Raw genomic sequence first — 14,226 nt, 5'->3', positions numbered from 1 at the left:
ACACACAGAGAGAGGGTTAGTGTTATTATTTAATCCACCCTCCTCTCCTGTGTCCTCCTCGTGGGTTATTAATGTTGTCCGGGTTTGTCCTGGTTTCTGGTGTGGTTGTTTTTTTGCCCGTTTCCCTGATGCTTTTCCAGGCAATGGGTGGGTGGGTATAGAACCCTGGCCAGTCCCTTTCTATAAGCACAGGCACAGGCTGGTCAGAAATTAATCTCATTATTAATGGCCACTCACCTTCCTTGTTCGCCACTCGGACCTGGGTGGTGGGCACCTCTCGTATGTTCCCATGCACACATGCCACCGGGCTGGTTCCAGTGGCTTCGCCGTTGCGTGCTGTGACTGAGGGTCTGGACAATGTTATACTGCTTCCTGTGTCGAGCAGCGCCTTTGGGTTCTTGCCGTTTCAATTTTACTCTGACGACCGGTGTTTGTGGCTGCGTCATTGAGTGCATTGTTCATCCTGCCAACCATGGTTTTGGGGCCTGTCTTGCCTCTCACCTCGATCGGTAGGCATGGGTACATCTACCGTCAAGGAAACTCAGGGTTTGTTTTGTTGATTTTTCTCTCTTGTTTACTACTGGGCCGCTCTTGTCATCTAAAACATTGTTTTGAGTGAGCCTGGTAGCGTGTTTCTTTCTTTTCTAGTTTTCCTAGTTCCAGTGTGGAGAGAACACACTTGAGCACACCCACTACCTCTTTGGGGCTTTTAGGATCTCACATTCCCACGGCTTTCCACTCCCTTAGAAGGGTAGTGCCCTTATAAGTTTATCCATTGCCACGCTCTCGGTTATTTCTGTGGCTGACTTTTTTCCTGGTTGGAGACAGCTTTTTTGTTGTTCGAAGTAATTGTTCCATCTGAAATCCATACAGAAAATATTAATTATAAAATATATTTGCTAACAAATATACTACTAAAATATATATTATACTTGGAAAATATATTGAACCGTATATAGACTCTTCTTGCATTTAAATAAAATATTTCCTTTTCAGGAAGAATTATTATTCTATTATTGCCAACAAAAATTTGCCAGAAAATTTGTATCTTTGAAATTCTGACACAAATTTTTTGTATTTGTTTTGTCCTTTTTTTTGTTGCTTTAATAGACTCAAATCGAAAGAATTAATAGAGGTTGTTTTATTTGTGTTGTCCATGCGCTCAAGGTATCAAATTTACTAGCTTTCAGACAGAGTAATTAGTCAGTCTTCTAAATACAATGCTAAAGATCTAATTAGTTATTAGTGAACATTGACTGTAGCTGTTATTAGTTAAGGCAGTTTGATGATACCATCAGGTGAAGACAAAAATTGCAGTGATTAAAATTTTTCTTGTCCTGGAGCAATATTATGGACATCCCATTTATAAGTCTCTAGGCAATTGTGACCTTATAGAATTTGTGCCGGTGATTGATAAACACTCAGTAGAAGTAGAAGCTGACATTGTGGAATTATTACAGCCCGTGTTGACATTGAGACAGATTGGAACAGAGCATTAGCAAGCATAAACTGCTGAACTGCAGCATGGACAAAAGTATTTACGATTGCCGGGGCTGCTATGTTAGTGAACGTGTGTAACTGTCCATCTGCTGATGTCTGGGCACGTCGCCCTTCACCTGCCAATCATTGCAGGACTGTGTGAAGCGGTATGGACAGTGTGTGTGCGCATGTGTGTATGTGTGGGTCTGTGTGTCATTGGTTTCCTGATGGATTTCAGGATCCCAGATTGGTTAATGTGTGGTAACAAGGACAATCAGTCAGAGTGGCAGCAGGAAAAACCTGAAAACACAGATACACAAATGTTTCTGACATACGTCCACCTGAGTCATTGATCCACACAGCAGACCGGCCGAAGACAAACGTAATGTTTATACCATGTAACTGTTATAAAAGTCAGCTTGGGTTTAGTTTCCTTGTGTTATTTTTTTACACAGTCGTGGGAACATGCAAGACCGACGGCAATACATAGATCAGAATACCCACACCAAGAATGTTATGCCTAACCCCTGGCCAGTCTGATCGCGCACACACAGCTCTGTTACCTTTCTTCTTCTTACGAGTGTCAGCTTATAAAGGGTTTTATGAATTCCTTTTTGGGATGAAAGTCATCAAAGTGTGACCGGATGAAAGGTAGCGAGTCGTATAAAGGAATCGTAAAAAGACCGGCTTTTCCTTTATTTTTTATGAGTCCATGCAGTCATTTATACAGTACATGATTTTTTATTTTTTTTTTCATATAAATTACGATCATGTGCGTGCTTTATGTGAAGGAGGTGGAAAGACGTTTTTGTTGCAGTTCAGGATTGAGGAGCGGTGGACAATTTTTCTGTACATGAGGAAAAGTATAAATCCCCTGCTTAAATTTAATGTCAGGGAAAGCAAAAGGTTTATATTTGTGAAATAATTAATGTACAGTTACACTTTTAAGGAAAAATGTTTTGGGACACCTGAAATTCCACAGACATGTGGTTCTTCCCCAAACTGTTGCATACACAATTGTATAGGATGTCTTGGGATGGGTGGCATCAAACTTTCCTTTCATCTGGACTATGAGACCCAAACTTGTTTCAGCATGACAATGTTTACAAAGCCAGCTCCTTTAAGATGTGGTTTACAGAATGTTAGATAATATTTTAAAGCACTAATTCATTTATTTAACCAGACGTAATTTACATGGTTTGTGACTTCTTCCTATTATCATTCTTTGCATATTGTCATGCTGTGACTGTCATAACTTTGTGATAGCTGCTTACGTATGTGCCAAAAACAGTATGACCTTCTACAATGTTCTCGTTTATCATGTACTGATGAACTGTGGAGTGGAAGATCTAGATGGCCTGCTATAGAGCTCTAAACATCAACCCTATTGAACACCTTTGTGATGAATTGGAGCACTGACTTTACCCTTCACTCTATATCAATACCTACTTTACTAATAACCTTATACAAAATCTTAGGCAGGTGTCCACAAACCTTTGTCCATATAGTGACTTGTAAAATATATTTAAGTAGAGAAAAGAAAAAAAACTAAATGCTTCCTTGCTGTCCATAATTTGGTTTAATATAGTGTAGATAGAATGCTGTTAATCACCAGTTATTACATAATAATCAAGACTTCAGACTTTGTGTAAGCAAGTTATTAATTATTTGTTATATTTGCCACAAATATTCAAATATTAAAGTTTTGAAAAAGTAAGCTGCAAAGTAATTATCAAAGGCTTTGGCTTCATTGAGACAATTCTGCACATTTTTCTTTTAATCTATATTGTTGTTCACCTAGAATGGACTGGAAATGAGCCACCAATAGCTCTGGCCACATCTGGATGAATTTAATTTACCATAAAACCGGATTGTCTGTCTCAGAGGCTTGTCTTTTATTGCTTTAAAAAACTCCCACATCCCAGGATGTGGGAACATAGGGTGCATAGGGCTGAATCCATGGAGCACATTAAGTGCACTGCAAAACCATGTGAAAGGAATCCCATGGAAAACTTGTGAGACTATTGGGAATGGCATATGAAGCAACCCCCAGAATGTGTTGCTGAATAGAGCAAGTCACTAAAAGAGTGGAATAAAAATTCACAGACAAACTATGAAGAGTACTGAGGTAGGTGAGGTGAGGAGGCCTGAGGTGCAAAAAGCATTTCCTTTCATTCCATAGGTGTTGAGGTCAGAGCTCTATAGCAGGAGAGCTTCCAGTCCAACCCATGTAAAGCATATTTTAATAGAGCTGGCTTTGTGCACAGGGGCAATATCATGCTGGGACAGGTTTGGGCCCCCTAATTCAAGTGTAGGAAAAATTGTATCCTATCACAGGCTAAAGACCTCCTACACAATTTTGTGCTTTTAGCATTGTGGTTTGTGGAAGAAACACATATGGCTGGAAATATCAGGTGTCCCAATACTTTGTCTATATAGAGTATAAATGCCCATACTGTATAAGTGTTGTAACAAACCAGACATTCGTGTGAAGAGTTTAGAAGTCTTTAGACAGGAAAGGGTCAAAAACAGCACAGTCATCAAATAATCTTTAAAATATCATGGTAATGGTAAAAAATAGTCAAATATATTTTACCAAAATTGTCCTGACACAGGATAGCCAATCACGAAAAAGAATGGTTTAGGATAAATGCCAAGACTTATAAAGTAAATCTAAATTGCTTGAAAACCAGGAACTAAACAAATCAAATCAAATTTTATTCATCACATACACATACATACAGGGTACGACATGCAGTGAAATGCTTTTATACGACGGTCCGGCATGAGGGGAATAGGATGGGGGAAAAGAAAAGAAGCAGATAAATAAAGTATAAAGTATAAAAAAACTATATAAAATAAAATATAACAATATAAGATATAAAAGATATATAAAGATATATGTATGTGAAACAAAGAGAAAAATTTATATACAAAAATAAAAAAAATAATATTCTTATAGCAGTAGACAGTGAAACAGTAAACAATGTGTAACAAAGTGTAAACAATAGACAATTTTTGTGGTGGGTTGTCCATAAAGTGTCCGTGTGCGGTATGGTGTGGTGTAAAGTGTCCATAAAGTGTTCGTGTGCGGTATGTTGTGGTATAAAATAAATAAATATAAAGTGCACTTTGCTGTGCAAGTCCAGAGTTTAAAGTGACGTGGTGCGAGAGGTGAGATATGTACAGAGAAGAAGTGTGATGATGGAGAGAGTGGGCCAGTTTTTATATCCTGGGTGTTTCCTGGTTTAAACACCGAATGGCCTGCGGGAAGAAGCTCCTCCTCATTCTCTCTGTGTTCGCTTTCAGGGAGCGGAAGAGTTTCCCTGAACGCAACAAAGAAAAGAGTTCATTGTTGGGATGGCTGAGGTCCTTCATAATCTTCCTGGCTCTGGTCCTGCACCGCGTGCTGTAGATGTCCTGCAGGTCAGGGTGCTCGGTGTGGATGGTACGTTCAGCTGAACCAGGAAGTGATGCTACCCGTCAGAACGCTCTCAATGGTGCAGGTGTAGAAAGTCTTAAGCACCTGAGAGGGTAGTTTAAAGTCCCTTAAGCGTCTCAGATGGTGCAGACGCTGCCGGGCCTTCTTCACCAGGGTGTTGGTGTTACAGGACCAAGACAGATCCTGTGTGATGTGAACACCCAAGTACTGGAAACTGTCCACTCTCTAACCTGGAGTCCCGCAGATGTTGGTATGACCGCTCCCGCTTTGTGCTGAAGTCCACGATCAACTCCTTAGTCTTGCTGATGTTCAGGAGATGGTTGTTCTCCTGGCACCATCTCTCCAGGTTTTTCACCTCCTGTAGGTAGGCCATCTCATCGTTGTTGTTGATCAGGCCCACCACAACAGTGTCGTCAGCAAACTTGATGATGGTGGTGGAGTTGGATGTGGCCCACAACCCTGGGGAGCTCCAGTGCTGAGGGTGAGGGTGGATGAGGTGAGTTTTCCCACTCGTACGGCTTGTGGTCTGAGCAACTGATTCAAATTCTGACCTCTGCTGGTGTGGAGGGTTTCGGTCCCATTTAACTATGTATGTAGTATGAACACCATCTACTTCACTAGGAACACCTGTACACTAACACTCATTGGTAAAAAAAAGTCGAGTGGTGGGCTGTGCATTTCACATCTAATCCTTTAGTAGTGCCCTACTTGAATTAATCCACCACTTAATATCATCATTATGATGCCATGGCTATAGAAAGCATCAATATTATACAGTATGAGACAGCGCTGCATCACAGACAGGAATCTCATACAACAGGAATTATTGCCATCATTAAAGTAGGAACCTAGTGACCACAATTTAACGAGTCTATCTACAACTCTCCTTTCACTGCAGCCACAACTGCACGGCCCACATACATTATCTCTAGCAGAGACATCAATTTAAACTTCATAACCAAAAATATAGTCCACCCCTCGTTTTTACATTTAATTGATGCATTACGGTTTTCCTGGGGATTTGAAATTAAGGCAAACTTTGTATTTTTGTACAAATAAAAAAAAAAAAAACATCACCATATAATAAAATCTGTTTTAAACTATGTTGGCTTTTCTCAAAATGTCCAGGTTGCCTCAGCTTTCTGCTTTTAGCTGACAGGTGTAGAACCTGATGTGGCCTTCTGTGCTTGCAACAAATCCAACTCTGGGTTTGATGTGTTGTGCATTCTGAGATGCTTTTCTGCTCAACATGGCTGTCAAGAGTGATTACATGAGCTACTATATAGTTTCTGACTGTTTAAACGAGCTTGTTTTCTTGTTTCTTCCCCTTCATTCTGCTCTACACCTGATTTTATGCACTGCTCCTCTAGCACATGATTGGCTGCCTGGATAATTGCATAAATGAGCAGGTGCTCCCATTAAAGTAGATGGTGAGTGTAAATTTTAAGGATGTCACCAGATGCAATTCTTTTTTTAAGTGTTCAGTATTTCTTGCTAAATTACGCAGAATAATACCGTAAACACACTCATTCAGACCATATGCTGTACAAAGGGCAGTGTATAGCTGCTGGGGTCTTTAAAAAAATATAGAATTAGGTTCTATTAAAACATGTACGTTCATTGAGCACGAGTTTCTAGTCATTCCTTGCTGTTATTCAATGCAAGCAATCCAGGCAGTATAGCGGAATGCTGCTTGTTTCTCTCGATTTAAGAAAGACGTCACCATTGTGAATGCCAGTCCCTGAGATTGCTTGGACAAATTTGCGAGAAAGCTTGCTGGAAAAAGTTTTGTAGTGCATCTCCAGACCAATTACAAACTCAAGCAATGTAGCCAAGTAAAGTGTAGAAGTTTGGGAGTAAGTTGAAGATAAGGTAGGATCTGCAAAATGCTCTGAGTGAGAATCATGACCTTAAATCTAGAGCAAAAAAAGTTTCAATTTCATCAAGACACACACACACACACACAGCGCGAACTCAGGTAATTTAATTACCTCGGCGCCAGTGACCCTCGGGAGCACGTTCCAAATGTTTTCTGGAGGATCTTTGGCTCTTGTCTTCTCCCCTGTGATGGAGCAGGTGGCTGTGTTCCAATCTGCCTCCCTGTTTTTGGCCTCGATGTACGACATCTGCTTTATTCGACTGTTTTTTCAAGTGCACAGTATAGGTCAGGTTCAGCATTTAGCTTAGCAATATAGCCCGAAGGCAGTAATGTATTGTTTGATATTTATTAAATGTGATATATATACACAGTATATGTGTGTGTGTGTGTGTGTGTGTGTGTGTGTGTGTGTGTGTGTGTGTGTGTGTGTGTGTGTGTGTGTGTGTTGGGGGTGGGAGGATCATTCACTTCCATTCACTGTCATTCACTTATTTTGTTATTTACTGTTGGCTTTTCTAAAACATCAGAAAAGAAAAAAGCAAGCATAGCAGATACATCATTTGAGCAGACTTGGAAATGGACAATCGATTTCATTTTCAATCTAAAGTCAACATTTTCAAAATTGGAAAAGAAAAAAAATGGTTTATTAAAATATAGAATACATAGAAACATCTTTTAAACAACAACAAAAAATACATTTACCAATAAAAATTATACAACAATTTACAACAATAATAAACAGAATACTAAACATAACAATAATTACAATATAATACATTATATGTATTATATTGTAATTATTGTTATGTTTAGGAGAGGATATAATACATTATATCCTCTCCTTGAACTGCCACCTTAACATGGTGGAGGGGTTTAAGAACTCGAATGACCCTAGGAGCTATGTTGTCCGGGGCTATATGCCCCTGGTAGGGTCTCCCAAGGCAAACAGGTCCTGGGCGACGGGTCAGACTAAGAGCGGTTCAAAACCCCTTATGAGAGATACTACATCAGGGACCGTGACGTCGCCCGGTATGGCGCAGCCGGGGCCCCACCCTGGAGCCAGGCCCGGGGTTGGGGCTCGTATGCGAGCGCCTGGTGGCCGGGCCTTCCCCCACAGGGTCCGGCCGGGCTCAGCCCGAAGGAGCGACGTGGGGCCGCCTTCCAGTGGGCTCACCACCTGCAGGAGGGACCGTAAGGGGCCGGTGCTAAGAGGATCGGGCAGCAGTCGAAGGTGGAGGCCTCGACAACCCGATCCCTGGACACGGAAGCTAGCTCTAGGGACGTGGAATGTCACCTCGCTGGCGGGGAAGGAGCCTGAGATTGTGCGTGAGGTTGAGAGGTTCCGACTAGAGATAGTCGGGATCACCTCTACGCACGGCCTGGGCTCTGGAACCACACTCCTCGAGAGAGGATGGACTCTTTACAACTCTGGAGCTGCCCATGGTGAAAGGCGTCGGGCTGGTGTGGGTTTGCTTATAGCCCCCCAGCTCAGCCGCCATGTGTTGGAGTTTACCCCGGTGAACGAGAGGGTCGTTTCCCTGCGCCTACGGGTCGGGGATAGGTCTCTCACTGTCGTGTGTGCCTACGGGCCAAACGGCAGTATAGAGTACCCGGCCTTCTTGGGGTCTCTGGGAGGGGTGCTGGACAGTGCTCCGACTGGGGACTCCGTCGTTCTACTAGGAGACTTCAATGCACACGTGGGCAGCGACAGTGACACCTGGAGGGGCGTGATTGGGAGGAACGGCCCCCCTGATCTGAACCCGAGCGGTGTTCAGTTATTGGACTTCTGTGCTAGTTACAGTTTGTCCATAACGAACACCATGTTCAAGCATAAGGGTGTCCATCAGTACACGTGGCACCAGGACACCCTAGGCCGCAGGTCGATGATCGACTTTGTGGTCGTTTCATCTGACCTGCGGCCGTATGTCTTGGACACTCGGGTAAAGAGAGGGGCGGAGCTGTCAACTGATCACCACCTGGTGGTGAGTTGGATCCGATGGCGGGGGAGGAAGCTGGACAGACTCGGCAGACCCAAGCGTACTGTGAGGGTCTGCTGGGAACGTTTGGCCGAGCCTCCTGTCAGAGAGATCTTCAACTCCCACCTCCGGCAGAGCTTTGACCAGATCCCGAGGGAGGCCGGAGATATTGAGTCCGAGTGGACCATGTTCTCCACCTCCATTGTCGAAGCGGCCGCTCGGAGCTGTGGCAGTAAGGTCTCCGGTGCCTGTCGAGGCGGCAATCCCCGAACCCGGTGGTGGAAACCGGAAGTAAGGGATGCCGTCAAGCTGAAGAAGGAGTCCTACCTGGCCTGGTTGGCTTGTGGGACTCCTGAGGCAGCTGACGGGTACCGGCAGGCCAAGCGAACTGCAGCCCGGGTGGTTATCGAGGCAAAAACTCGGGCCTGGGAGGAGCTCGGTGAGGCCATGGAGAAGGACTATCGGCTGGCCTCGAAGAGATTCTGGCAAACCGTCCGGCGCCTCAGGAGGGGAAAGCAGTGCCCCACCAATGCTGTTTACAGTAGAGGTGGGGAGCTGTTGACCTCAACTGGGGATGTCGTTGGACGGTGGAAGGAATACTTCGAGGATCTCCTCAATCCCGCCGTCACGTCTTCCATTGAGGAAGCAGAGGCTGAGGGCTCAGAGGCGGACTCGTCCATCACCCAAGCTGAAGTCACCGAGGTAGTAAAGAAACTCCTCGGTGGCAGGGCACCGGGGGTGGATGAGATCCGCCCTGAGTACCTCAAGTCTCTGGATGTTGTGGGGCTGTCTTGGCTGACATGCCTCTGCAGCATCGCGTGGCGGTCGGGGACAGTGCCTCTGGAATGGCAGACCGGGGTGGTGGTCCCTCTTTTTAAGAAGGGGGACCGGAGGGTGTGTTCCAACTATAGGGGGATCACACTTCTCAGCCTACCTGGGAAAGTCTATGCCAGGGTACTGGAGAGGAGAATACGGCCGATAGTAGAACCTCGGATTCAGGAGGAACAATGTGGTTTTCGTCCAGGCCGTGGAACACTGGACCAGCTCTATACCCTCTACAGGGTGCTGGAGGGTTCATGGGAGTTTGCCCAACCAGTCCACATGTGCTTTGTGGATTTGGAAAAGGCATTCGACTGTGTCCCTCGCGGCGGCCTGTGGAGGGTGCTCCGGGAGTATGGGGTCGGGGGCCCTTTACTAAGGGCTGTCCGGTCCCTGTATGACCGAAGCAGGAGCTTGTTTCGCATTGCCGGCAGTAAGTCAGACTTGTTCCCGGTGCATGTTGGACTCCGGCAGGGCTGCCCTTTGTCACCGGTTCTGTTCATAATTTTTATGGACAGAATTTCTAGGCGCAGCCAGGGGTCGGAGGGTGTCCGGTTTGGTGACGACACGATTTCGTCTTTGCTCTTTGCAGATGATGTTGTCGTGTTGGCTTCATCAGACCAGGACCTTCAGCATGCACTGGGACGGTTTGCAGCCGAGTGTGAAGCGGCTGGGATGAGAATCAGCACCTCCAAATCCGAGGCCATGGTCCTCAGTCGGAAAAGGGTGGCTTGCCCACTTCAGGTTGGTGGGGAGTTCCTGCCGCAAGTGGAGGAGTTTAAGTATCTTGGGGTTTTGTTCACGAGTGAGGGAAGGGTGGAACGGGAGATTGACAGACGGATCGGTGCAGCTTCTGCAGTAATGCGGTCGATGTACCGGTCTGTCGTGGTGAAGAAGGAGCTGAGCTGCAAGGCGAAACTTTCGATTTACCGGTCAATCTACGTTCCTACTCTCACCTATGGTCATGAGCTCTGGGTCATGACCGAAAGGACAAGATCCCGGATACAGGCGGCCGAAATGTGCTTCCTCCGCAGGGTGGCTGGGCGATCCAGAGATAGGGTGAGAGATAGGGTGAGAAGCTTAGTCACTCGGGAGGAGCTCGGAGTAGATCCGCTGCTCCTCCACATCGAGAGGGGTCAGCTGAGGTGGCTCGGGCATCTGTTCCGGATGCCTCCTGGACGCCTTCCTGGGAAGGTGTTCCGGGCGCGTCCCACTGGGAGGAGACCCCGGGGAAGACCTAGGACACGCTGGAGAGACTATGTCTCCCGGCTGGCCTGGGAACGCCTTGGTGTCCCCCCGGAAGAGCTGGAAGAAGTGTCTAGGGAGAGGGAAGTCTGGGCATCTTTGCTTAGACTGCTGCCCCCGCGACCCGGCATCGGATAAGCGGGAGAAGATGGATGGATGGAGATGGATGGATACATTATATTGTAATACAATTTAGAATAAAGAAAAAAGTCATGATTATAAATAAAAGTTTTTTTGTGTAACAAGAAAATTCATTATAGTTTTCTTGTGATGTTTTAATTTGTAGTGCTATTTAAATATAGCAAAATGAGATTTTAATTCTCAGAATGTAACAATATCACAACAATCACTACAGTCGTCGTGTACACTGGGAAGTCTATATGATAAAGTTAAAAACTACTGAAATACTAAAAGTCTTTTAGAAATATAGAACATCTCCCCAAAAGCTATATATCTATATGGGCAAAAGTATTGGGACATGCAACTTTTTCAGCTATATCTGGTTCTTTCCCAAAATTATACCACAAAGTTGAAGGCACACAATTGTACTTTGAAGGTGGTAGCATTGAATTTTCTCTTCACTTAAACTAGGAGACCTGAACATGTTCCAGCATGATAATGCCCATGTGCCCAAAGCCAGCCCCATGAAGATATGATTTACATGGTTTAAAGTGGAAGATCTCCTGCCATAGAGCTCCAATCCTGTTTAACACCTATGGGATAAATGTGAACACTGACTGCACCTCAGGCCTCCTCACCTCACTTACATCAGTACCTGTGGCTGAATGAATCTCACACAAATCTCCACAAGCACACTCCAGCATCTAGTGAAACATCTTCCAAGAAGAATGGAGGTTAAAACAGAATGTAGGGACTAAATATAGAATTGGATGTTCAGCAAGCACATACTAATCTCATGGTCAGGTGTCCACAAACTTTAGTCCATGTAGTGTATTTCTTAATAAAATATGGGACTGGAGCAGCACGTGTATTGAGAACCACGTTCCTCCGTTGCGAATGTGTGCACATAAAACGGATATGACTTCCTTTATAGTGGAGTTACCAAGCCGTAAAAACCGTGAGCGAACGGAATTTACAGAGTCGTATAAAATAATCGCCTAATCAGAGTCCTCATTTGTGCATCAACCACTGTGCATTTTCAACGTCACTTTCTCCGACTTCATTTTTCCCCCCTTTGTTCTATGGCTAATAGAATATGTGGAGTTAAATGATGCTTTGCAGAGTTGATCTGTATGAGGAGATCATAACACGATGCATGGTTTGTACATATGGAATTCATTTGCTATGTGGTCATTAACCTGTGGTCTTTTCTCCCTCTTTTTCCCTCCCTCTCCTTCTCTCCCTTTCATTCTCCCCTGTTGGAAACGCTGATGCAGAAGTGGAACAGAGAGGTAGGTCCATTACTTTAATGTGCTTTAAGTGTGTAATTCACCATCTGCCTGGTTTTTCCTGAGTTATTCAATACTAAGCACTGATTGGGGATCAGTAGCCCTGTAACGATGTATTAGAAAATGCGAAGGAGAAATCGGATCCCGCATCAACACTGAATGTACTCACTGAATCAACCTTCCTCTTCATCTCTCCGTCTAGCCCTTTACCTTCGCTTCTTGGTTTGCAGTGTTGAGGAAAAAATTCACAGCAAGTTCTACAATTGTGCAATATTATATTGCTAGAGTCTGGGATGCAAGTCCTCATAATGGTGTTTTTTTATGTTTTTTTTTCTTTTTATTAATACTGTTGTAAAGCTAGCTAGTATTTATTTTTCTTTTACCTAAAATTCTCATTTATTTTACTTTAGGCTTATGGTGAACAAGCTAAAACAAATATAGGCACTTTTAGCATTTGTTTCTAAAAGTATTTTAGATTATTAGAAGTATTATAAAAGATTATAATCAACCGACTGTAAGGTTTGAAATCCTATTTCTGGACATTATTTCTTATTTCAAGCTTCTAGCTTTCCTTTGGCAGGTCAATTCTGTATATAAATATTTTTATATAAATTATTATCAATTACATGTAATTTAAAAATTGTTTTTGTACTCTTCAGAAAGTTTCGTTGAGATCAATGATTTTTTTTACAGGAGAGTCCTGGCCAAGGTAGCAGCTGTGCAAATGTCATCATTAAACTACACACATTAAAAATCCATATACAGATTGCCCCTGTGTTATTATAGTTAAATTTTAGATTTTTTGATCTTACAATGACGATAGCAATATGACGGAATTGTAAAAATATAAAAAGTTTTGTGCATCAGGCAAATGTAGCAGCATATGCTTCTGGTGCTCGTCCATGCGCACGCTCAACTTAAGATATTTTCAAGTTACGATGGGATCCATCGTAAGTTTGCGTTCCTCTTACTAATAACTATAATATGCCTCTTCACCACATGGGCCTCATATAATGGTCTTAAATGCCTCATTTTATATAAAAAAAATTATAATATAAATCTTTGTGTGAATGATTCCATGACCAGTAAAAGGTTAAAGGTAGGCTGGCGGTTTACCCTGCTTAAAATTATTGATAAAAAATATACAAGTACGGTTTTAACGTGCAGTCAGTGATGTTTAACCCATTACATATACTAAAGAATGCAATAATGAGTAGAAGATGCATGGTACACTAAAGCAAGGTTCAAAATAGAAGACGCTGCATGCATGTATAATATATCATAATCAATTACAGGCAAATTAACCCTTAACACTTCAATTCCACATTTATACACTTAAAATGAGCAACATTACCTGCCAATAGATTATTTTAAGGAATGGGTACAATTGGTTTAAAATATTTTTTATAGTTCTGTATTTGCTTGATTGTAGTCTAATAAAAGGAAATACAACTTTTATTGGATATCATTCAAAGTATTTTAACTTGCTGCACTGAAGTCAAAAAGGAGCTATATTTTGGTTCATTCATCATTAATGCCTAGTTAGTTTGCTACCCAGTCAACTGAAAGGAAAATATTCTGCTGAGACGGTCCCTAGCATGTGGCTAGGTTAATGTTGGCTAATCTAAGATAGGACATGTGAGGAACAAAACCTAAACTAGCTAGCTTTTTTTTATTTTTTTTATTTTATTTACCAAATGATAAAGTTTTGGATTTTTTAAATGCAAACAAGACTTTTAAACAAGACATACTATATTAATGATCAGTGAAACATATTTAAAATGTAATTAATTTTTTAAGATTTATGACAAACTTTTCTAACGGTTAAATTTAATTATAAAGAGGAAAAAAAAACTACTTTTTTTTATTTTGTAGTACATACTTGGCAAAACATTTTTTATAGGGGTATTCTCTCTCTCTGCATTACTCTTTCTCTCACTCTCTCTCTCTTTATCTTCTTCTCTCTTTCTGTTTCAA

The 14,226-nt window shown here is 42.8% G+C and overlaps 1 protein-coding gene across 9 annotated transcripts in view; it reads left to right on the top strand.

Moving 5' to 3' along the window:
• Positions 1-14,226, top strand: part of adgrl3.1 (adhesion G protein-coupled receptor L3.1) — a 203,832-nt gene that overhangs the window by 80,174 nt on the left and 109,432 nt on the right. For 5 of the 9 annotated variants that reach the window (XM_083532497.1, XM_083532495.1, XM_083532494.1 and 2 more), the window contains exon 5: positions 12,238-12,252. The exons of the other annotated variants lie outside the window; for them this stretch is intronic. In XM_083532497.1, the coding sequence (XP_083388623.1) occupies positions 12,238-12,252 (15 nt within the window). The remainder of the gene's footprint in view (positions 1-12,237; positions 12,253-14,226) is intronic. 9 annotated transcript variants of the gene reach the window in all.

Source organism: Silurus aristotelis (genome assembly GCF_946808225.1).
Source record: "Silurus aristotelis genome assembly, chromosome: 27".
NCBI classification, from domain to species: Eukaryota; Metazoa; Chordata; class Actinopteri; order Siluriformes; family Siluridae; genus Silurus; species Silurus aristotelis.
The sequence above is the reverse complement of the archived record's forward strand: the minus strand, read 5'-3'. Positions and strand labels throughout refer to the sequence as shown.